The sequence below is a fragment of the Penicillium chrysogenum genome (assembly GCF_028827035.1).
Source record: "Penicillium chrysogenum strain IBT 35668 chromosome Unknown utg000001l_segment0_segment0, whole genome shotgun sequence".
NCBI classification, from domain to species: Eukaryota; Fungi; Ascomycota; class Eurotiomycetes; order Eurotiales; family Aspergillaceae; genus Penicillium; species Penicillium chrysogenum.
Genome location: NW_026622749.1, coordinates 8,600,940 through 8,624,262, shown reverse-complemented (window position 1 = coordinate 8,624,262; position 23,323 = coordinate 8,600,940). Strand labels below are relative to the sequence as shown.

The following is a 23,323-nucleotide window of genomic DNA, read 5'->3' as shown; positions in this document are numbered from 1 at the left end:
ATATTGTAGATAGATGTAAGGGGAGTTGTTGACGCGAAGGGCACACCAGCGGAGAAAATAAGAGACATGACCCGAAAGCACTTCTATTCTATTAGTGCAATCTGCAATATAGATACATGTCCATGTAATTTTCTTTATTTCTTTAAACTCACGCGGCTGCGAAAATAATTACCAGACCTATTTCTTTCAAGGCTAATTAGCCAACTCTACCTGTTTTGCACAGCCATTGACACGCGTCCTGCCAATCCCCAACCCTCCCTCAGCTTAAGAATGCAACAAATGCCGAACAAGTGAGGACCACCTTGCACTAAGGGCAAGGCAGGATGAAGACCCCATTTATATGTTTATCCATTCCACGCCAGCACTGACGACATCAAAGAATAAGGCAGTGAGTAACGCGTAACGATATACTTCGATGTTTTCTGATAGACTATCGATATCGCATGTCGGTAGACTAAACAGCTACACACCGGAAAGAGCGAAATACAAATTATGTCCTACACTATTCCCTAGACCTCTCCATTATGGATACAGACAGCCCGAACACCTACGACTCAACAGCCTTGGCGCGCAGTCCGACGAGACGGTTTTCAGGCGCATCTAGTGCCAGGACCCAGTACTCAATCTTGGTACTAGTTTGTTCGACACGGTAGACCTTCAGCTCAACAGCAGACTGATCGACACCAGAATCCTTCTCAACAGCCGCGGCGCGGACCGCGTCCAGGGCGGCGGAGTATTGATTCTTCGGGTCGAAGGAGGAGGGGGATAGAATGGAGATGGACTGGGACAGGTCGGTATCTGGGGAGATCAGGGAGGAGAGCTGGTCTGTAGTGAGGGAGGTGGGGCGTTAGCAAGGCCATTCTAGGATATTTTATCTTGGGGACTTCAAGGGAGCAAGCCCATGAAGGAGGATGTGGAATATGAAGGAACTAGGAAATGGAAATGGAAGCAGAACAGGAGCAGGAACATACCAGCACTTGGCCACGCTCCCTTGGCTGCACCACCCCACTTCAATGCCACAGGCTCGAAGGGCTCGTCTGTATCGGAGATGTAGTATGCGTCGACAGACTGCAGCAGCTTTGGGACTGACAGGGAGCTGTGCACGGTCTCGGTTTTGACGGTGCCGGCCCCTTGCTGCGGGGCGCTGCCGCTCACATCTGCGTTGGCTTTGTCCAGGAAGGACATGTAGGCATCGTCGGAGGACATGGTTCGTGCCGACGTTGAGAAGAGGGACTTGGGGAGGGAAGGGCTGGGTTGTGGTTGCAGTCTTGAGGTTGCGGGGAAGAGGCGGGTTTGGTGCTCTGTGTTTGGGGTGTAGGTTCTTGGGCTCGTTTGGTGATGTAGACGACGATTTAGAAGACGGTATTGAAGTTGAGCATGTTCGATTTGAATGTTTGGTCGTAGAGTGTAGGATGAGATTGGCAAAGCCCAGTTACTTGCTGAAGCTGGCAGGGAAAAGTGTGGGATGACGCAATGGATTTTAGATTGGCGCATTTTGTTCACCACCAACCAGCCTGTCAGGTTGAGGTTTGGTATATTCGAACGATTGAAGAGATTCAGGGGTTTTTTCGAGAATGTAATTAAGACATATGAGGAACGAGGGGACTTTTTCCTATAAAAGTAGTTCAACCTTTCGGGTACATTTAGACATCCGAACCAGATATATATATCGAATGATTGGAGATATATTTGGTGATTTAAAAACGATTTGGGAAACGGATATAAATTGTAGTAGAAGATGCTGCCACATACACCTGGAACACCTGGGCGTATTTATACATTTACAGTATACAGCTACAAGCAGGTCGTGAAGGATATTCGCTTTTTTATTGAGTATGAAACGTTGCACTATCACCAACCATAGGCTTAAACATCTTAAACAGTCTCCACAAGGTCCTTCTTGAGGGTACCCATGAAGGCCTTCTTCTCCTCGAAGGTCTGGAAAGCACCGTGACCGAACTTGGAGGAGGTATCGATCCACTTGAGCTCGACCTTCTCGGTGGCCCTGCGGGAAGTCTGGGGGTACAGAGTCTTGCGCAGAGTCATAACACGCTTCTTGACACCGGGAATGGAGCCCTTGACCATAACGAAGTCGTTCTTGACCTCACCGTAGTGGACGAAACCACCCATGCTAAAGAAACGTTAGAATTTGCAAACACACACGGGGAGAAAATATCAAGGAGGAACATACGGGGTGATCTGCTTCTTGGAGATGTCGAACTCGGTGGAGGCGTTACCCTCATCAGTACCCTTTCCAATGCGGAAAACCTTGTGGTTGCAGGAGGTACGGTGGTGGTAACCGTCCTGACCGGCACGGGCAACAGTCCACTGGACGTGGTTAGGGTGCCAAGCACCAATACAGGCGACCTTGCGCAGACCCTTGTGAGTCTTGCGGGGCAGCTTGGTGGTACCCCAACGGGAGGTGACACCGGAGAAACCGTGACCCTTGGTGACGGCGATGACATCAATCATCTCGTCCTTCTCGAAGATGGAGTCGATATCGATGGTCTTCTCGAAGAGGTTGCGGGCGAAGTCGACCTTGTCAGCGACGGAGCCACCGTTGACCTGGATCTCCATAAGGTGGGCCTTCTTCTGCTTGATGGGAGTCTGGCGGATCTGGGTGTGGGCGAGCACACGGACGACAGTGCAGTACTTCTGGATGCGCTCAAGCTCGCGGGTGATGGAGGCACCGGAGCTCTCGGCGTGGGACTTGGCGTACTTGGTGAAGGCCTTCTTCTTGGACTTGTACCAGTTCTTGTAGAAGCGACGCTTGACCTCATCGCTCAGGTGCTCAGCCCAGACGGTGGTGAGAGAGCGGAGACCACGGGGAGTCTCGATGTAACCGACGACACCAACGGCAACGAGCTGAAAAGAAAAAATGTTAGGGTCCTGGTCGCTTTTTTCCCCTTTCTTCCTTCACTTTCGCACACAACGGGGGAAACGTACAGGAGGAGTCTCGATGACGGTGACGGCCTCGACAATCTCCTTCTTGTGCATCTTGGCACCAGGACGGTCAAGGTCACGGACGACGGTGGTCATACCAGCCTTGTAGCCCATGGAGGCAGTAAGGTGGACGGGCTTCTTGGCATCATCCTTGGGGAAGCTGTCGCAAAAAAAAGTCTCAGCACACAAATCCATAAATCTCGGATTTATTCAGAAAGTACTGACCTCTTGACCTTACCACGGTGACGGGCAGCGCGCTTGCGCGGGAGGTAGGCAAGGGAGCCTGGAGATTATATCAGTATACTGTTCACACACACAGGCCGTATTTCGAAATTTCGATATCGAGGAAAGGTGATCACGAACCGTGACGAGGCGCTTCGTACTTCCGGTGACTCCTGAAAAGCGAAAGCAGGTTAGCAATTGTACTCAATTGCGATTGTATATGAATCTTCAAAATGGGATAGACTCACATCTTGACCCTGTTATCGTTAGTCGTCGAGGTGGTGGGAGGACGATCTGGAAATGTCGAAGTTGATTTTGCACGCTTGGTGTGTGGGCTAACCTAAGCGAGACTCTTGGCGTCCCTGAGCCTGAGGCACCCCACAATCATCCAAATTATCTAATCCAGCCCTGGTACCGTCACGTGCCTTCCAGACTTTCCGGGCCCTGAGGTATAATTTTTATGGGTCTTCATGCTGCCAAGGCAAACGGCCAGCAATATGGTTTTAGGAAATCCACATTGTGGGCTGGAATGAAACACACAGGCCGAAATACAATACCTACTTCGTATATAGTATTACTTAGGACAGCCATACCACCTGGGCACTTAATGAGATTAAGAAAGGAGATGTCTTAAATTTACTCTACCAAATTCCAGAGTATCAAACAAATGATTTGCTTCAAGGATGCCTAATGCACCATAAAAAAAAATTCACAGTGAAAGGAGACTAAGAAATCATAAAAAGAAGAGAACGAACGGACATGTCGAGTATTCAGCGCACGCGCTTGAAACTAGGTAGTCATCGTAACTTGCACATTCGTACCGTACATCACACACTGAAAGTTAGGAAGAACAGAGAGGAGCAAGGAAGCGAGGGATTGGGGATTTATCAGAGTTAATTTAACCAGATAACGCGTCTCTGGTCGTGGGAGGGAAGACTTTTCATGCCGTTGGCTCAGCCTTGGATGGAGTACTGGCACGGGCATTTCCGGCACCATTAGTGGGGTTGCCAGCAGCGCTCCCGTTGGGGCTGCCCTTGGAAGCAGCAACAGCCTTCTTCTCTTCCTCAACTTCGTCGTCGTAGTCTTCATCGACATCCATCTTGCGTGCAGGGGGCTCGTGGGTAGGGGGAGCTTCAGGGCGAGGAGCTTCTTCCTTGACCGGGGTGTTGGCGGAAGGAGGTCCAGAGGGGGGAGCGTTGGATGCAGGTGCGGTGCCCTCCGCCATCGGGGGAAGACTGGGGCCAGCGGAAGGGCGGGGAGGCATGTCTTGGATCGAAGGCAGAGTAGGAGGGTGGTGAGCAGCCTCTGAGGGGTGGTAGTTCTCATTGGCACGACGGGCGTCCTCGCGGCGGGCCTCTGAGGAGCTTCGTCGTTGCATCTCACCAGGAGAAGGCAAACGAGCGGGTGGGCTCGGGCGGCGGTTGGTCTGGTCATCCAGACGAGCGCGGCTCTCTTCATTTGCATGCTTCTTGACTGGACCAGGCTCAGCCTCCCATTCGCGGCCACGTTTCATTGCAGATGTGGGGCGATCCTCACGATCACGGGTGGCAGCCTCAGCGGCAGTAGCAGCCGAAGCAGGGGCCGGGGCACCGGAGGCGATGGAGTTACCGCCTGGAACTTGTGGGGGGAGGGTAGGACCGGGGTGGAACTGTTGCAGAGGGTATCCGGAGCCTGGCGAAGAGGGACGCTCATCGCGAATAGGGCGGATTTCAGGAGCAGGACTGAAAGGACGATTCTGGTAAGGAGGGGGAGGAGCACCACCGTTGGGTCCAGGAGGTCCAGGGGGACCAGGAGGAGCGACGGGAATGCCAGTCGGCAGAGCACCACGTGGGGCACCAAAGGCATTGCCACCACTAGGAGCGCGTTCATGGCTTGGACCAGGAGCATTTGCAATCTGGGGTAGGGTGTGATGCGGCGGGTAGGCGTTGGGATCACCCATCTTTGGCGATCGAGGCGCGCCACGGGGATCCGGGAACGCCCGACCAGGCTCCTGTCGAGGGCTCTGAGCGGGAGCACCGGGGATCCGAGCATCGCGCTGGTCAAGACCGTTGGATGGGGGAACTTGGCTCTGCGACTGAAGCTCGTTGATACCACGATTCCAGTCAGGGATTTGTCTCGGAGGAGCAGGAGCTTGTGGAGGGGGACCGATGGGGGCTGGGGCACCCCACTGAGGAGCCGGAGGCTGGCCAACGCCCGGTGCCTGATAAGCCTGAGGATGAACATCCTGCGGCTGGGGAGCGGGGGCGGTGGGCGGCTGTTGTCCGGCCGTGCCGGCGGACAACTGACTTTGAAGAAGCTGCAGACGAGCCTTGATGTGAACATTGCTCGGATCAAGATCTGCGGCACGTCCGTAGGCGTCCAGGGCATCGGCGATCTGGTTGTTGCATGATTCGTACAAAGTGCCCAGGTCATACCAGACCTCGGAAATGTAAGGGTTCAAGCGGATCGCACGAGAGTAGGCATCGAGAGCGTCGCGATATTGGTTGATCTGGTAGTAGAGAACACCGATCGAGCACCAGAACGTAGGATTGCGACCATCGCGATAGACCGCTTGCTGATAGGCTTCATATGCCTTGGGGTATTTCGCCATGGACATGTAGCAACGACCGAGGAGATACCAGCTTTGAGCGTCGTTGTTATCTGGTGGGGAAAATCGATTAGTTTCAACATAAAAATGGGAATGGGCGGTTGCAAGTCCACTTACCAGCATTGACAGACTTCTCTAAAAACTGGATGGCCTTCTCCTGGCTTTGGAAGGCGTTACTCTGCTGGTGGTAGAGCCATCCAAGCTGCTGAAGAACCTTGGCGTGGTTTGGATCTCTCTCAAGGACGCGCTGGTAGGCGGATTGGGCAGACTCGAACTGAGGGTTGCATGAGTATAAGGTAACAATAAAGAGCGGAGGGAAGCATGACTTACGTCTTTCTGTTGCTCGTGAACATGGCCAATCTGGAACCAGATGTCTTCTTCGGTCAGAGGGCGCGGGGGATCGCTAACAATGTATTTGAAGCACTAGAATGGATTAGCCACAGCCCTCAAGACCCATACCAAGAGATTTCACATACCTCCAAACTCTGGTTAAACTTCTGCTGCTGCTTGTATATGATTCCCAGGCGGAAGTAGATCTCATTGGCCTTCTCGAAATCGGGTGCCATGCGCATCACTTGCGAGAAAGCCTCTTCCGCATGGTCCAGAGAACCATAGCGATCATACAAGATACCGATTCCATACCACAGCTTGGGTTCCTAGTTGGGGGAATTGGAATTAGCAACTGATATTCAAGAGAAGATGCGAGGGGAAAACGGCTTACCTTGGGGTCGCGCAAGTGATAGAGGGCTTGTTGGTAAGAGGTGTATGCCTCTTGCAGATTATCCATCATGAGATGGCAGTGGCCCAAGCTGCCCCAAGTCTCACCATTGCTCGGATCCAACTTCAGAATATTTTGCAAGTACTCAATCGCTTTTGGGAACTGTTCTTTTGTCCGGAGGATACATGAAATGGCATTCATGGCTGAGATAGACCACTGATTGTGACGCAGGGCCTGCTCATAGGCATTCATCGCACCTTCTAGGTCGCCCATCAATTCGGTCAAGCTTCCTACAAATGAGACTGTCAGCATTCGCCGATTTTTGCATATGACCGGTGATCCTTACCTATCTGAAGCCAGACTTGTTCATTGAGTGTGGCGATCTTCTGTGCGGTGGTGAGAGTAGGGACTCCCTTCTGACCTTGCACGGGAATTGCTGACATATGACCATTGGCCTGCGCCTGCGCCTGCGCATGCGCTGCGAGATGCGCTGCCGCATGGTGAGGAGCCACGCCCGCGGTGGGTGATGGTTGAGTATGAGACATGGTTCCCGAGAATCGTGAATATGGTTTGAGTTGAACCGTGTCGCGACCGAACTCTCGGATTAGGTTTGCGACACGATGATGCAATCCAAGTTTACACCCCGATTAGACACCGATCAAGTGTGCTCTTGTGATTTTACACGCCAATCCTGAGGCGCAATTTCCGATCGACTGGACACGAATGAGAAAGGGAAAAAGAGGGACGGGTCGCGAAAGAAGTAAAAGCCCCTCGCGCGACACTATCCAGCAGTGAAGGGTGGCAGTTTTCCAGAATCGACTGGACCTTGGCGCTGTCCCTAAGATAAATGAGTGGCGCGAGATGGCAGTGACACGATCTCGGGGGGGCAGCGGGTGAGGTCACAGCTATGTAGAGCTTGAGGCGCAAAGTGAGAAGAGAAAAAATAAGATATTGAAGAAGAGGCAAAGATACAAGGCGATACAGTGGGGAAAGGGGAAGTCAGAATTGAAGATGATCTGAAAGCCTAAGGGGGAAGAGAGAGGGAAGAGTCGAGGGGCTGGCAGGAAAGGTGAAATTCGCCAAGAGACGCTAGTGGTTGGGTAGCTCCCGGCCGTCACGACTGATTATCTAATCCAAGCTGACGCTCAGGAACGGTTTAGCGTTGTGGAGAAAGATCTGGAGGCGGTTATGCTGGTTTTATTTTTATTTTTATTTAATTTTCTTTCCCGTTTTGTCTTTTTTTTTCCCTTTTTTCCCTTTCCATTTTTCATTTTTTCCATATTCCTTTTTGCGCTCCATCTTCGAAACCCACCCATGATCTCATGAATTAAACATACCAGACCTGGAACTATTTAATCCAAGCACAAATTCTACAGACTAATAAAAAAATAATTAGTTACAAGCTGCCTGCTCTTTTAATGAACCCATAATGCCCAATCTTCCTAACACGAACACACAAACCCCCGGCAAAAGACGCCGGGTGGGGCTTCCCCCGTGGTTGCCTCTAAGGTGCGTTAGTGCGACTGTGCTCCGTGGTGCTATGTAGCCCACAGGGCCGTGCAGCCGCATTGGCTTTCTCAGATCCCTGTTCCCCCCTTTTGTCCACCTGTCCGTACTCCGTACTTAATCCTCCGTCAAATGAGGACGGAGACAACCTCCGAGAATAATTATTCTACTTGATTTTCTTTGTTGGGTCAATTTATTCTTTTTTCTTTTCAATTCGATCTGTCCATATTCGGCTACATATTATATAGATATAATTGTGTCTACGTCAATACGCTGCAAGACCAGCACAGACACACCGAACCCGGAACTGTGCAGGGTGCAGCTGCCGAGTGACCCTGTGTCACGTCTCCTTTTTTTTCTTCGCATCATTTTTCTCCGGACTATATTAGTGTACAAAATCCCAGTAACCCCTTGACTCTTAAAGTCCATGAATTTGTTAAAGTACCATGCAGGGTACCTTGACTTGCATATTCGCCCCTTCCGTCATTATTGTACCCGCTTTAAGCGGCTTAGCGTGTGCCCAGGTGGCCCACAGTTTATTTTCATTTTTAATTTTTCCTCAGCCACAGTCCAAATGGTCCTGTGCTCGTGGCTGGTGCATACCTGTGGATTCCCAGTGATGATCTTGATTACATTTTCTCAGTGGACCTCGGGAGACTCCCGGATATGACAACCATGACAACGCTTTTTGAATTCCGTGTCCTTACGGGGAGTACTGAGTATTCACATACCATCAATTTCTCCCTACTTCATACAAAGTACATATACAATAACAATAGGTATATGATATACGTGGCCATGTCGGAGATCATGTGTACCTTATATTTTCTCCTAATGATGGACTCCACTTGTGCGTGGGTACGCCTCAATTTCTATCAGGGTTTGCTAGCCGAGCCGCCGTCTTCTGCCGTTGTGAAACGGAGTTTCCCAACAGCCTCGGTCGATGTCTTATATATGCCCAGATAACATTTGAATTCCTAGAGATCTCCTTACACAGCTGCTTGTTATTTTAACTTGCCGACCGAGTCAAAAACCTGTCACTCGCAATTGATATATTTTACCCTTTAGCTTTTTTGTTTTCTTTGTTCTTTTCTTCTCTTTTTCTTTCTCTTACAGTCCCCAATCTAACTCCCTGCTGTCTTGGATGAGGATGGTGTTGTCACCGAGTCTTAATTTATCAGTACAAATAACATAAAACAATAACTTCACTGCAATTGCAATTGCAAATCTCGGAAGCATGTCAAAAGCCAAAGCACCCCGGGAGTCACGGCAATGGCCCAGAGACAGATCAGCCGCGCGCATGTCTCTGCACTGCGGTCCCATCGATGTGTCCACTGTGGAGACGCCCATGATTGATCCTGAGACCATAAATAAATAGTAAGAATCCAACACCCCCTGCGACGGGATTTTGCAGACGCCATGCTCCGAGGCGGTGGGTATGACCGTGCGACACGATTCCAGAGTTAGAATCGAGGCAGGGGGCGTGTGGGCCAGGAAACAAGGCTAGACTTCACATTGTGGGTAGGGATCGTTGGCGCCTCCGAGTTGACCAGTGGGAGAAAGTCGTCAGACAAATCTATATATTGTACTTGATGTTAAATGGAGTTCTTCTCGGACGTGGCTTATCTGCACGGTCAACGGCAGACCCTCCACCATTTGCTTCACGGTGGATATAATACGCCTCATCGCCGGCCAGATCATAGGATGAGGAAAATTTAAAAAGAAAATCAAAGCAGCTCAAAGCCAACAGAACAGAAAAAGAAAACATAAAAGTTTCAAGTCATGTCTTGCCAAGATTTGATAGTGCAAAGTGCAGGGATTGAAGGGCGGACCAGTTGGGACACAGATGTTCGATGTGTGTGACCTCGAAAATGACCAAAAGCCAAATAGATGTGTCCATTTTCTACTCTCCCCGATCACTGATAAGATGGGAATCATGGGGAGATTGGTCTGAGGGTGCGCCATTTCCAACCGGGCTCGGTGATGCAGATGCGTGGTTCAAGGACGTGGGGAGCACGAATGCTTCTTGTGTCAGGTACTTTCTGTTGGGTAACATATCTGTGTCGCGATGTGTTGGCGATGGGACATGAGAGATATAAGTCTAGTCTAGTCTAGCCATATCTGTCTACAATTTGTCTAGATGCTGACTCTTATCATTTGACGTTAGGTGGTTTTAGGCGATCAGGAGGTTAGACTCATGGTCTCATGGTTGTATGGGTTACCCCAAGGCGGGCTCAAGCCTTCCACACGGCCCCGGGGGGTCATCTTCAGGTACCGCTAAGCCAATAATACCAAGCAGTTATCGATATGGACTGAGTCGGCTAGTTGACTTCCAAATCCACCCCATCACATCTTTAATCACTTGTGGCTGTAAGCCCCCGTCAGCCACAGATTGGGGATCCTTGACTTTTGTTGGCGAGGGCACGTAAGTACCAGAGGAATAATTTTTGAGCTGGACTATTCGAGTGAATCGATTACTTCCAATTTTTGAATTTCTTTTTTCGCATCGCTTGTTGCACCCGAAGCATAGGCTCGGCATTATATATGTTTTGCTATGAATATGATCGAACTCGACATTCCTTTCAATTTCCTTTTCCCCTTGACTATACACACAGCAATTCAACAGAGAACTACGGTATACAGCAGAAACAAACTATCCAATTCCTCACATCGTTTTCCCGCAACTTCCTGTCCAGAAGCCAACCTTCCCAATGGACGAGCATATGATCGCGTGTGACTTGAATGCCAGGAGTGGGAATCTTTATTTGCAGCGTGTTTCGAAAATTGTATCAGGAAAATGGCATAAAAACATTATATCGAAACGGACGTGCTGTATATAAATTCTATACTACAACGTACACAGAGGAAGGGTACGGGTGGACACTAGGAGCGCTCAAAGGCCTTAGCCACGATACCTTGTTGAGAGACCAAGTACCAACAGCATGTATTGCCGAGTTGATAATCAGAGTCGAGCAGATAAAAAGATACACTAATTCGGACTATACTGGTTTGATTGACATGTAGAAGACAAGTGAAGAAATCGTACGATGATGACGGTCCAAAAATGCACATGTGCAGCAGATAGCCACAGGTAAGCCGGTATGAAAATTGTGAGAACCGAGGGTCGAGGATTGAGCGCATAAGAACGCGAGCCCTCCTTACCTTTATACGATATGCCGAGATTGGCGAAGATCAGCGAACTGACATTCCGAAACTCAGTGGCAGCCCCAACATTTGTTTGGAAGCATCTTTTTATCTCACGTCTTCAATCCATTCTGGGATTCGATAGGGCCGGCGGATATTTGTTGTGGGATTCGATGGGCTCGTGATGGATATTGTGTTGGAGGCATTAATGAAAACCACCCCATGTGAGTGAGGGATAAACTCTTCAAGGGAAGTTGAATGTATATGTGCTGTAGGGCCTGGTTGTTGCCTTGTCGGGGAAGAGCCGGGAAGAAGAGCTGCTCTGATCGACTTTTGACGGCGACCTCAGGTTTGCGTGCAGTTAAGGGGGGAAGGGGCCTTCATATATGATGTTGTACCTGTCATTTCCTAGGGGATATGCAACGAATGACAGACAAACCCGTCTAATATGGCAGGTAGATAATTTTGTCGATCGGATGGTTGTGAGATTTGAGAAATATGGAAGAGTCGATCATATTTGACGGTGATTCATAGCCAGCGCATGAGCAGGCCACCCTCAACATGAGGGGGTGGTTTCAGCGCCCAAATTTTGGGGGATATGATTGATCTACACTCGCCACTTGTCATTGTCGTGCCAATGTGACGGGGTGCTTGGCTAATGGCAGTTGTATAGTTGATCATGGGCCGAATTTGAGGAAAAGCATATGATTCTCAGTATTGTTGGAGCATAGAGTGGCAGCCAAGGGGAGTTAGTTGGACAGCGTGCAGCTGTAAATAAAGAAAAAACTGCAGACTGGACAGGGAGCGCGGCAACGTTACAGTTGCCGAGCACAGAACACGCAATCAGTCGCTTCAGACCGCTCAGCCAAGCGGAGAATACGGTTTTGTATACAGTGCCCAGACACCCAGACAGAAAACCTTTACAAGCCAAGAGTTGAGCTCCGTCGATGAGAAATCAAATTCTGGATCCGAAGCGGATGTCGGAGGCGTTGATTCGCCGATATCTTCGGATTCGTCTCAACGGGGGAGCGGAATGAAAGGGCGAGGAAGCCAAGACTTCCAAGACACTTCCTGGTTGAGAGTATCTAGCAAGAGTATCAAGATAGGGACGGAGTATCTATTTCGGCCGATGCTATGCACCTTGGCAAAGCCAGGACAATTATTGGAGAAAGTTAGGTAAAAGATATTGAAGAATCTGAAAATTATTTCTCCGAAGTTGGATGCCAACACCCGCCAACCTCTGGGCGCCTGGGCGTTGATCCTCCTTGGGGGTGTTGTGTTGACCCCTGATTTGAGTGTAGACATATATATGTGTATATATATATATGGTAGCCCTGTGAGGCTATGTGAGGCCCACTTCTATATAAGTACTAAATCACATAGAATTCAAAATGGATACTTTAATTTACGTGACGTTGGAAGATTCCAAGATTATGTATATGAGGCAATTGGAGCAATACATGTCATCACGTGCGTATAGCTGTTACCGCCAAGACTCCAGGCTTCGTCTCAGCGCGGATCAACTCGCCGCAGTCGACCAATCAGAGGTCGGCAAATGTCGACTTATCATCCCCGATGGCTGCTTGGCGCCTTGGCGAGTGGTAAAATCTCGTAATTCATCTGCATCTTTGACCTTCAGACCACTGAGCATCTTTGTCTCATGGTAGGACAACTGCACATCTTGTCCGACACAACCCTACCCTGTTATCGAGTACGCCCTATATAGTCATGATCGGGATAAAGATAAAAGGATCAGCAGGATACCCACAACAGATTCTTGTACCCCATACAAGGCTGGACTCAATGCCAAGGGCTCGGCATCTGGGCGTCTTGGCGAGAGGGATTGCAAACAGCAGGAAATGCTCCTCCGCTGTCTGGCGCGGCCTTTTCTGGGCTTTCCTGGCTTTTCCGCTCTTTCAAGCTGCGGCTCTCCGTGGTCTCTTATAAGTCTCTCTTCCGCCCTCCCTGCCCGCCCCCTTCCCCCTTCGACTTGTCAACAGCGAGCCCCCTATGCCAGAAATATCACGATTACGGAGACCATGCGGTGAATTCTACATGCAATAGTCGCCCTCTGTGCGTCTACCTTGTACGACCTTTGCTTCGTCTTCACCCTCGTGCTTTTATTTCCTCGCCATGCGGTCACCGGAGATGTCATATACTCCCGCCTACTACCAGAGTCAAGGACCTTTAGGAACGACACATCCTCGCAGCTCGATCGTCACCCCTCCACCGGCTACCTGTCGATCCCAAGAAGAATCCTCCGTATTGGGTCACCCTGTAGGCGCATCTCGACCCTCCTCTCCTATACCAAGCCGCGACGTCAGTCCCCGTACCTCTGGCTCACGGACACACCGTGTATACCATAATCAGACACTGGGAGCACCTTCCTGGCCCGGCTCAGACCCCCGAGAGGCCGATTACGTTCCGGCCGGCGACTCAGCTTCAAGTGGCGCACACAAGGAAGAGCGGACCCAGAGCAGTTGGGCAGATCGGCCGTCATTAATGTCGGGGGAACATTCCAACCCGAGCATAGTCCGTGTGCGAAAACGAGCCATTCCGGATGTCGAAATAGTCACCAATGAGGGCCAAGATGCTCTCTTGATGCTGGTAAGTGCGCAATATAGTGGTTCAATGTTTCAAATACTAATAAATCTGGCAGTTTCGTCTCACAATCGTCCCGTTCTATTCACTCGGCGCTTCTCTATACACCATCTTTGCCCTCCTCTTTGCCCTTTTGGTCTCACCCTTCCGTCTCTGCTCGTTTTCTCCATACCTCCGCGCAACGACGTTCGCATCACAACTTTGCGACCTCCTTTCTCCTGTCCTCCACATCCATGAACGCCTCGTTTGCTTGCAGCCACCATCGGTGGAAGACCGATCATCGTCGACCCAATCGACCCAATGGATCCGCTCAGAGCCCGATTCGGACCAACCGTCAGTCCTATCCGAGCCGAGCGAGGGCTACGCTGTGACTTCTTCATTTTTCGTCCTGGTACTATCCCCGTTACTCAGCATCGTGATCCTCGTCTTCGCATGGACGGCCGCCTTTTTCTGGGTCTTCTCTATGGTCCTGGGCAACCCGGACGGCACCGAGCGGAAAGACGATGGCCGCACCGCCGTTCTTGGAGTCTGCAAATGGTGGCGGTCGTGGCTCTGCAAAGCCCGGAAATCATAATAACTTCCAACAAGAGCCCGCCCGAATGAGGCAGGCCACGTCAGTGATATATCTCACCGCCAGCCCCACGAAAGCTACATAACCCCCCTTACCTTGAAATATTATACCACACCACATGATACCCTCCCCTCTCGGTGCATGGGTGATACCGGAAATACGTGGAACGACCTCACTTTACTTTACCCTTCACATGCTGATATTACCTCCCTGGTTGCTATGATTATACACATTTTGCATCGTTGATGTACGCGGCGTCTGGGATTGGCTTTTAATTTTACACGGCGTCCGGCGGGCGCACAGTGATCTCGAAATTATTTCGACGTGTATCGTTTCCTGTTATTGTGTCTTGTAGGTTATCGGGGTGTGATTGAGGATCCCCCCTGCTTGACCCAAGACCTTCAATTTTGTCTTGTTCTCTTGGTGAACTGGTGGGATTCTCGACCTGCCTTGGAACTGTACTTGTATGTATGAAACTTGTCTGTGAGAGGAGGTTGTATGTACGCACTGCTCTCGAGTGCGAATTTGATACCCGGATTTATTTATTGTTTTTGATTATTGGTATTTACTTGGAATAAATGTTGTACCTAGGTAGAATTTGTTGATCACTCAATCCTTGCAGGGTAGTTGACCAGAAGCATATGTAGCAAAGGGAAAGTTGAGGTCATCGTTAAGATGGCTGTCTCATGCCTTCCAACGTACATACGTGGATGTAGGCAATTCTACATACCAGTCCTGGAGATTTCCTCTACCGGATGGGGCTCTCCCACCTCAGTTTCGTTTCCATGGGAGCGCTCAGTCAGGCTGAGTAAATTGTAGTGAGCTGTCTGGCCCTGCTCATGAACACTTAGGTACATATGTAGGTCGTGAGTCTCCCAATGTCGGATTGGCTGCTTTCTAGTCGCTCACTGATTACTCCGTACCCAGAGACTGCCCAGGTGGTCAGAGGCAGATAACAGTGATACTCTATTTGCTATTCCATGTCCATCGTGCAAATAATGTCAAATGTCTCCTCCCCACAGTCGAAAGCCCTTCCCATGTTCTTATGCAGGATATGATCTGTCGCAAATCTTTGGCTAGCACCTCGCAATTCCTAAGTTCGAGGCTGCTACCGTATCAGTCTATTATTATCACCCAACTAGGTGCTTACCTGGGTACGGCGGCATAGCCACTAATGAAAGCTAGCCACACAGCCACACAAGCCCTAAGATCATATTTCCCAGTGATGTCCTTTCGGGGTAACCATTGCCGAGCCTGCAGATCTGAAGGGAGTCATCTGACTATTTGGAAATATTTTTGCACCAATTGTACACTTTCCCGAATGGCAAAGCAATGAGAATGAGTTGGTTTCTTGTATTTGTTACTGCTTCCCCGCATTGGACCCCAGTGGAGATCTGCCAAGTATATATGTCAACATCAAGAAGCCACTATAACGTGTGGACTTCAATCTCCCCCTAACTCACCAGCTGCGTTGACTGCCGTGTGCTCCAGATATCTTAGTTACCTCAACCCCAAAGATTGTCCGGGATCATGGGTGATATTGTCCTCTCGCAGAAAAAGCGCTATGCGCTGATTGGCACTGGTGGGAGATCGGCTTTGTTCTACACGAGCATTGCGAAAGATTACAACAAGACTAGCGCTCTCGTCGCAATCTGCGATACCAATCAGACTCGACTCAACTACGCGAAAGCCAAGATCGAAGCCCTAGGCCACGAACCCGTCCCAACATACCTCGCTGCCGATTTCGATCTCATGATTAAGGAAACCAGACCAGACGAGGTTATTGTCACTACCATCGATCGTACCCACCACACCTACATTGTCCGTGCCTTAGAGCTTGGCTGTAATGTCATCACCGAAAAGCCAATGACCATCGATGTTCCGCAATGCAACGAGATCTTTTCGGCTGTTGATCGTACCAACAAGAGGGTTAGGGTCACCTTCAATTACCGTTATGCACCCCACAACACGAAGATATTTGAAGTCATCCGATCCGGCGCGATCGGTACCGTTACAAGCATTCACTTCGAGTGGATGCTCAACACATCCCACGGTGCAGATTACTTCCGACGTTGGCATCGTGATGCTCGGAACAGCGGCGGTCTTCTAGTCCATAAATCCACTCACCATTTTGATTTGATCAACTTCTGGCTGCAGTCTCGACCAAAGACAGTATACGCACAAGGAGATCTCAAGTTCTACGGGAAGAAGAACGCCGAGGAGCGGGGTGTGACCCAGTTCTACTCGAGGGGCTCATGGCAGCGAGGCTGCTAAGAATGATCCATTTGCACTGCATCTGGAGGAAAACCCTCAGCTAAAGTCAATCTACCTGGACGCCGAGCACGAAGATGGATACTTCCGTGACCAAAGTGTCTTTGGCGATGGAATTAGCATTGAAGACACGATGAACGTGCTCGTTCGATACGAGAACAGCGCAGTCTTGACCTACTCTCTCACTGCATATGCCCCCTGGGAGGGCTTCCGTGTCAGCTTCAACGGAACAGGCGGTAGACTTGAGGCGGAGATTGTCGAGAGCAGCTATGTCAACTCTGGTGGAGAGCAGTCCCTAGAAGGCGCCGCTGAAAGTATAAGTCTCCTTTTGCGACCTTTGTTCCAAGAGCCGCGCAAGGTTAAGATTGAGCAAGGCGCAGGTGGACATGGGGGAGGTGATAATGTGCTACTTCGTGATCTTTTCGGAGAAGCTGAGCCCGATGAGTACATGAGGGCTGCTAGTCACATTGATGGTGCGGCTTCTATTTTGACCGGTGTCGCTGCCAATCGCTCGATCCGTACTGGACAGGTGGTGAACGTCAAAGATATTCTCGACCTCCCTTGAACAATGTTGGCTGTATAGATCGATTGGTTTGCTGTATTTTGGCCTCATAGAAACTTCTTTTTGGCAATAACACATTTGGACTGGATTTCGTTGATGAAGTAGCAATTGGCAAGACAACCAAGCTTGTAGACAGATTGGCTGATGCACTTATTATTTTGACTATCAGGCTGGATACCCCTGGTCGAGACGTTCATCTACATTGGTTCGTCGGCTCTGTCTACATGCGGCAAGAGAATCACAGACGGCTAAACCGGGATAAAGGGAAGCTTTGCCCCGAGGATTGGCCACCATCCGCCAATCTACTAGTTTGATTAGCCTCAGATGAGAACGCGGGGAAGCACGAAGGATGTTGTACCCCGGTTTTCGGGTAAATAAGCAGCGACGGGGGCTTCCGCGCAATGCTTCCCCGCAATATCACCAAAAAGCTTCCAAAGGAGTAGTACTCGGCCATCGTATTGTTTCGTATTTGTCCTAGTTCATGTTTTAGATGACCTTGATAGGTGCAAAAACTGATTTAGACCATACCGTAGTGGTACCAGGGCGGAATACAGAGCGATCTTACCATTCTTTATGCCTTTTCCGACATTGCTCTCTACGCCAGGGTCAAAGCGATGGCGAACTATTGGTCTAAGAGAAAAGAAAGGATAAGAGGCTTTTATTCCTTTAAAGGATCGAGCACCTAAGCAATTAGGACCTGGACTGCCCTTCTTCAACCACTTGTTGAATTCCCAGCCATGGCCCAAGCCGACGACGAAATCTCAACGGTCCAGGAGCAGGAGCAGCGCCATGAGCGAGCTACACGTTCAAAGGCAGTTGAGTTCTTGACTAGTCATGCGACTGAGGAGACTGCGTTCACCTACGAAGAGGAGAAAGCCGTTCTCCGCCGTATCGACAAGCGAATCCTCGTCCTTGTTCTTTGGGCGTATTTCTTCCAGCAGCTTGACAAAAGTTCCTTGAGGTAACTATCCTTTTATGCTACATCGTTTCCAGGTAGTCCAACATTTTCCTAATGCCCATGATACTAACCCGTCATTAATTAGCTATGTCTCCATTTTCGGCCTGCAGGAAGATGCCAATCTAGTCGGCCTACAATATTCCTGGCTTGGGTCTATTCTCTACCTTGCACAATTGGTAATGCAACCTCTCGTGGCGCTAATTTTGGTGAAACTCCCTACCGGAAAAGTCCTCGCCAGCGCCATTTTCCTCTGGGGATCAGCACTTGCCATTATGGCCGCTTGCACTGATTTCCCCTCGCTGCTCGGATTGCGCTTCGTCCTTGGCTCATTCGAATCCTGCATCGCACCGTGTTGTGTTGCTATCACACAGATGTGGTGGCGTCGAAGTGAACAGACTTTGCGTGTGAGTTACTGGAACGCAATGAATGGTCTGACCTCCATCATTGGTAGTCTTCTCACCTACGGCCTTGGACATATCCACAGCAATACCTTATATCGGTACCAAACCATCTTCATGTTCTGTGGCCTTTTGACAGTGGTTTACTCTTTTCTCGTTTTCTGGTTAATGCCTGATTCCCCGATGGAAGCCAAGTGCTTGAGTGATCGGGAGAAATTCATTGCCACAGAGAGATTGCGTGCCAACCAGATGGGTATTTCCAACCAGGAATGGCGATGGGATCATGCTCGAGAGGTTATCTTAGACCTCAAGACTTGGTGCTGGTTCTTCTCGATTATAACTATCTCGTAAGTATTAGCTCTTGGCACATTGCCACGCGAAGAAAAGAGGGAATTGGAACTAACCAGCATTTGTAATAGTATTGCAAGTGGAGGCATCTCGGCATTCGGTCCCCTGATTATCAAGTCATTCGGATTTGACAGCTTCCAAACAATCCTATTCAACATTCCCTTCGGAGTCATTCAGATTCTGGCCATATTAATCACAGGATGGCTGGCTACGTGGACCCAACGTAAGGGTCTCGTTATAGCCGGGGCCAGCTTACTGCCGAGCGTCGGAGCCATCATGCTGCTTACTGTCCCGCGACACCATAAAGGTGTCCTACTCTTCGGCTACTATTTGGTGTGCTCCCATTAACACAGTAACTTACGATCAGCAACTAATGTTCTGGCTCCAGGTCTCCACAATGGCATCCATTACCCCGCTGATATATGCCTGGCAAGCACAGAATACCGCAGGTGACACTAAAAAGAAGTGCACTTCGGGGCTGGTGTTCGTAGGCATGTGTGCCGGCAACGTTATAGGACCGCTTCTTTACTCTACCGAGGAGGCACCATTATACCGAACCGGTCTTATAGCCAACCTTGTTATGTTTGTCACTGTGGGGACCATCGGAGGGTATGTTCTAACTCAACTGTGGTTTTATTCTTCAACTAACTTTACTCGATAGCCTCACTCCTTTCTATCTCATGCATCTAAACAAGAAGCACGAGAAGCGACGCGTGGAACTCGGGAAAGTGGGCCCCGTAGCTGATATGTCTATGCTGAACAAGGACAAACGGAAACAGACCAAGGCAGTGGAGCTGGAGGATATTCGGGATCAAAAGGTCTCAGTGGAACAAGACAACGGTTTGCAGGACATGACCGATCTGAAGAACGAGGACTTCGTCTATGTTTATTAGCCCCAAGGATATGCAGAGCACAAACAGAGAGCTTCACTCCTCTAGGAGCAAACTGCATCGCAAAATACCCCTACTGGGGACGCTATTCACTGGACGGACCCGAGCCGAGACCTGCATCAAGTACTATCTCCGAAGAAAGCGTGTGAGCAGCGCAAAGATCCTATTATAGACTTTGCTAGGGCTAGGTGATAGACCGGTTGTTGGATCCCGGTCACGTGATCTGGATGGCTGCAGGCTAGTAATACCTGCTTGTTTACCTCCTTCCTCTCCCTTCCTCCCCCAGTCTTCTGTTAGACTTCAATACAGCCTTTCCACTCTGCTTGTTCTCGTACTACCAACACTGGTCGATATCAGGAGGGTGCTTCGGCTTGTTCTTAGAAACCACGGTCTGATGAGCGATGGAAAGCGTCTCAAGTCTTTTGGCTAGCATGCAAGTCTGGTTTTGTCACTTTCAATACCTGGTGAGTCATCCGACGATATAGACCTCTCTTAGTATTACTGGGGAGACATAGGCTGTGTCGACGAGGACAGTGGTCACTGTGTGTATAAGATTGGCTCCAGATTGTAAATTGTAAAGTAGTGCCTTGTTAATGCCCATGAAGTTTTCGAACTTGAGTGGCGTCGATTTTGCGAACAGAACTCACTCCTGTATTTGGGGGGCATATCCCTTGTCGAATGATAAGACAAAGAGAGCAACAGTGAATAATTCAATGATTGCACAACTGAACAATTGTAATTGAATTGTCATATAACACCGTAATTAACAGATAATTATAGACATGGGAGTATCAGAAGAATGAAGCCGCGGCCGCTTCAATAGTTATCGGTTCGTATTCAACATCACCATCATGGCCGACAAAAGAATAATCAAGCTCATTAGCATCGTCATCAGACAGGCCAATGTCATGAACATCCAAGCCAGTAACGCCACGGGATAACATCTGGATCTTTATCTCCATATCATGTTTTCTCTTTTGCTCTTTCACCTCCTCTTCTGTCGTCCTCTTCAACTCCCTCTCGTACGCGCGCTGCTCTTCTTGATCCCGGGCATTGTCCGCCCACACCTTCAGGTGTTCGGGATATCTCAAACACCAGATCACAATATCCCGTGTAGCATGTGCATCTTCCAGCGCACTGTGGCCCTGTTTCCCGACTTGGATATCATAATTGACCAATTCGTTGGTAAGAGTCTTCAGACTCCATGTGCGGTTGAGTGGTTCACGGGCATGAACAGTATAAAACACCGCTTCGCTGGTAATGATGGAGGAGTCGACAATATTCCAGTGGATGATACCCAATACATCAAGATCATTGTTGAGAGAATGACCAACGAGGACAGTCTCGCTGTCCATGAACTCCCATAATTTCGAGCGCGCTCCTTCCCAGCCAAACAACGCCGTCCCTTTCTTGACAGCCTTGTTCATGGCACCAGGGGTAACGCCGCTGAATCGAGAATCCCAATTCACGACCCTCAATTTCGGTTGCACATAATTGTCGATGAGAACCTCGCCAGTCAAAAAGTCAATCGCGCTCAAGAAAGCAAGCTCCCGACGCCCTCCTTCGACCTGCACCATCTCACAGTCAAGGACAATTGCTCTCCTTTTTGGCAAGCCGTCAGAGGACCGAGGAACTTGGCGGAAATGTCCTGTCTTCGGAGGGGGCTTCTTGGACGGCCGTCTGCCGACATCTGCCAAGCCAGCCCTAAAGGTGAAGCCTCGTGAGACCAGACGCGTGTCCGAGTGACATCGTGCCGACAAGTAGCGAAAGATCAAGTTTTGCTCGAGGGGCTCGAGGACAGCATGGTAATTGACGTTTTGAATGGCAGATGAAGAGAGGTTCGGTTCTTCAGAGGTCTTGTTCCAAGGGTCCTCAACAGCCTCTGCCCTCAATGGAGCAGGTACTGGTGCCTGATTTGGTGTGCGCTTCTGAGCTGGTTTCGCAGGCTTGGCGGGCAAGATACCGGAGCGGTCTAGGGACTTCTCGAGCTTCGTTTTCTTTGGAGTGGGTTTCACAGGTTTGGCAGACAAAGACTCAGACAAATCTTGGGGCTTCTCAGGCTTCTTTTTCTTTGTAATGGAGTGGGTAAGGTTGGTGGACAGGGGCTCGGAACGATCCTGTGGCTTTTCATGCTTTGTGGTCTTTGGTGGCTTTGCAGGCTTGACAAAAGACTCAGACAGATCCGGTAACTTCCCAGATTTCACAGGCTTTGGGGCTAATTTAGAAGGCTTGACAAATGACTCGGAAGGAGCCTCGAACTTTTCTTGCTTCGTGCTCTTTGGCGCTGGTTTTGCTGACTTGAGAGACTTGAGATCGGAACCATCCGAGGGCTTTTCATGCTTCTGGGAGTGCTTGAGTAACGCCGTTATATTCCCAAAGGGTTTGTCGCATGGATCGCAAGCAAGTTTGTGACCTTTGGACTCAAAATGAGCCTTGACGGCACCAATGCTTTTGAAGCCACCTTTCTGACATCCAGGACAGACAAATAACTTGTCAACGACTGTGGGTGAAGTCATTATAGTCGAAAGAAAATCGACGAGCCGTATTTGAACTTTGTCAACTTGAATGCTCGGACAGCTACAGAAGGAGCAACCTTGGAATATGTGTACGTCCTGCCTAATCGAGCCCAAACGTGGGGGACAGGAATTGGTAGGCGTTGCACTTCGGTCACCGGGCGCGGGAGCCTAGGGGTCAATGAGCCAGAAATATGTAGTCGAAGAGACAGTCTTTAGGAACAAGATTTACTTGTTCAACTCAACCTGGTCCAGACAAAACCGTAGAGTGAATCGATAATTGGTCTCAAGAGGGAGGAAATTGGCCAAGCCGAGATTCTGCCCAACTCTACCGCGCTGGAATGGGGCCTTAAATATGCCTGAAATACCAGGCCAACAAAAACATTCGGACCAATCACAGCGCACGAGAAGAGTTTCTCCAGTAACAAGCACGAACACAAAGAGCTGAAGCAATTCACATGGACAACCAATGCTTGTTCCGGTGAATACACAGCGTATATTCCTTTACTGCTCATCAAACACGGATAAAAGATCGCATAGGTCAAAGTCCAGCATGAGGGAATCCGCAGCCTGGAGGTCTGTTTCCTGCCTTCCTGAAGTAGAATCGGCGGACTTTCGACTCCCGAACATTGACCGGAGGATCACCGACTCCGCACCTCCGTACATTCGAGCTACTTGTGACTGCATAAAAAGGAAAGAACTATCATATACAATTCTTATACAATTCTAGAGTTGGTGAAAACTCAGATCTTGTCCTTTATATGTCGAACCATATTCAATAAATTGTTGAGATGTCATACATGGAGCTTCCACCTGGGAGAGGAAGCAAGATGCGATGAGAATATCAATGACGGAGAGTACTATCACTACCTACCATGAAGCCATCCATATAGTTCATGGGAAAAGAGAAATAAAGGCTTCAAAGGGGCAAAGAGAGGTCTGCCAAATCGCCGGAGCAAGCAATGCCTCAGTGAAACAAGATGAACGCTGGAGTTGAGAGCTGAGACGGCTGATATATAATTTCTGGGATTCAAGCAATTGTCATTGAGAGCTTCTCGCACCCACATAACCAGATAGGGTAATCAGCCGTC

At 49.6% G+C, this 23,323-nt stretch overlaps 8 protein-coding genes across 8 annotated transcripts; 4 read left to right on the top strand and 4 right to left on the bottom strand.

Moving 5' to 3' along the window:
- Window positions 1-547: 547 nt before the first annotated feature.
- N7489_003394 (uncharacterized protein) lies at window positions 548-1,494 on the bottom strand (the record flags this gene model as incomplete). Its single annotated transcript, XM_056709149.1, has 2 exons — window positions 548-825; window positions 972-1,494. 2 exons carry the CDS (start codon window positions 1,492-1,494, stop codon window positions 548-550), a joined length of 801 nt encoding a protein of 266 aa, XP_056573451.1.
- Window positions 1,495-1,875: 381 nt separating this feature from the next.
- Window positions 1,876-3,637, bottom strand: rpL3 (60S ribosomal protein uL3; the record flags this gene model as incomplete). Its single annotated transcript, XM_056709148.1, has 7 exons — window positions 1,876-2,131; window positions 2,192-2,865; window positions 2,947-3,103; window positions 3,169-3,226; window positions 3,307-3,338; window positions 3,414-3,422; window positions 3,600-3,637. The coding sequence occupies 7 exons, from the start codon at window positions 3,635-3,637 to the stop codon at window positions 1,876-1,878; spliced, it is 1,224 nt and encodes a 407-aa protein (XP_056573450.1).
- Window positions 3,638-4,105: 468 nt separating this feature from the next.
- cyc8 (putative transcriptional corepressor Cyc8) lies at window positions 4,106-7,015 on the bottom strand (the record flags this gene model as incomplete). The annotated part of the gene is made up of 6 exons (XM_056709147.1): window positions 4,106-5,805; window positions 5,870-6,026; window positions 6,083-6,175; window positions 6,229-6,408; window positions 6,474-6,760; window positions 6,817-7,015. The coding sequence occupies 6 exons, from the start codon at window positions 7,013-7,015 to the stop codon at window positions 4,106-4,108; spliced, it is 2,616 nt and encodes an 871-aa protein (XP_056573449.1).
- A 5,496-nt stretch (window positions 7,016-12,511) lies between these two features.
- Window positions 12,512-12,725, top strand: N7489_003391 (uncharacterized protein; the record flags this gene model as incomplete). Its single annotated transcript, XM_056709146.1, is given in 2 exon segments — window positions 12,512-12,590; window positions 12,601-12,725. The coding sequence occupies 2 exon segments, from the start codon at window positions 12,512-12,514 to the stop codon at window positions 12,723-12,725; spliced, it is 204 nt and encodes a 67-aa protein (XP_056573448.1).
- A 528-nt stretch (window positions 12,726-13,253) lies between these two features.
- Window positions 13,254-14,295, top strand: N7489_003390 (uncharacterized protein; the record flags this gene model as incomplete). The annotated part of the gene is made up of 2 exons (XM_056709145.1): window positions 13,254-13,727; window positions 13,780-14,295. The coding sequence occupies 2 exons, from the start codon at window positions 13,254-13,256 to the stop codon at window positions 14,293-14,295; spliced, it is 990 nt and encodes a 329-aa protein (XP_056573447.1).
- A 1,527-nt stretch (window positions 14,296-15,822) lies between these two features.
- Window positions 15,823-17,128, top strand: N7489_003389 (Gfo/Idh/MocA family protein; the record flags this gene model as incomplete). Its single annotated transcript, XM_056709144.1, has 2 exons — window positions 15,823-16,519; window positions 16,542-17,128. The coding sequence occupies 2 exons, from the start codon at window positions 15,823-15,825 to the stop codon at window positions 17,126-17,128; spliced, it is 1,284 nt and encodes a 427-aa protein (XP_056573446.1).
- A 734-nt stretch (window positions 17,129-17,862) lies between these two features.
- Window positions 17,863-19,722, top strand: N7489_003388 (uncharacterized protein; the record flags this gene model as incomplete). Its single annotated transcript, XM_056709143.1, has 5 exons — window positions 17,863-18,086; window positions 18,169-18,828; window positions 18,901-19,162; window positions 19,218-19,438; window positions 19,491-19,722. The coding sequence occupies 5 exons, from the start codon at window positions 17,863-17,865 to the stop codon at window positions 19,720-19,722; spliced, it is 1,599 nt and encodes a 532-aa protein (XP_056573445.1).
- Window positions 19,723-20,510: 788 nt separating this feature from the next.
- N7489_003387 (3'-5' exonuclease) lies at window positions 20,511-22,235 on the bottom strand (the record flags this gene model as incomplete). Its single annotated transcript, XM_056709142.1, has 1 exon — window positions 20,511-22,235. One exon carries the CDS (start codon window positions 22,233-22,235, stop codon window positions 20,511-20,513), a length of 1,725 nt encoding a protein of 574 aa, XP_056573444.1.
- Window positions 22,236-23,323: the final 1,088 nt, after the last annotated feature.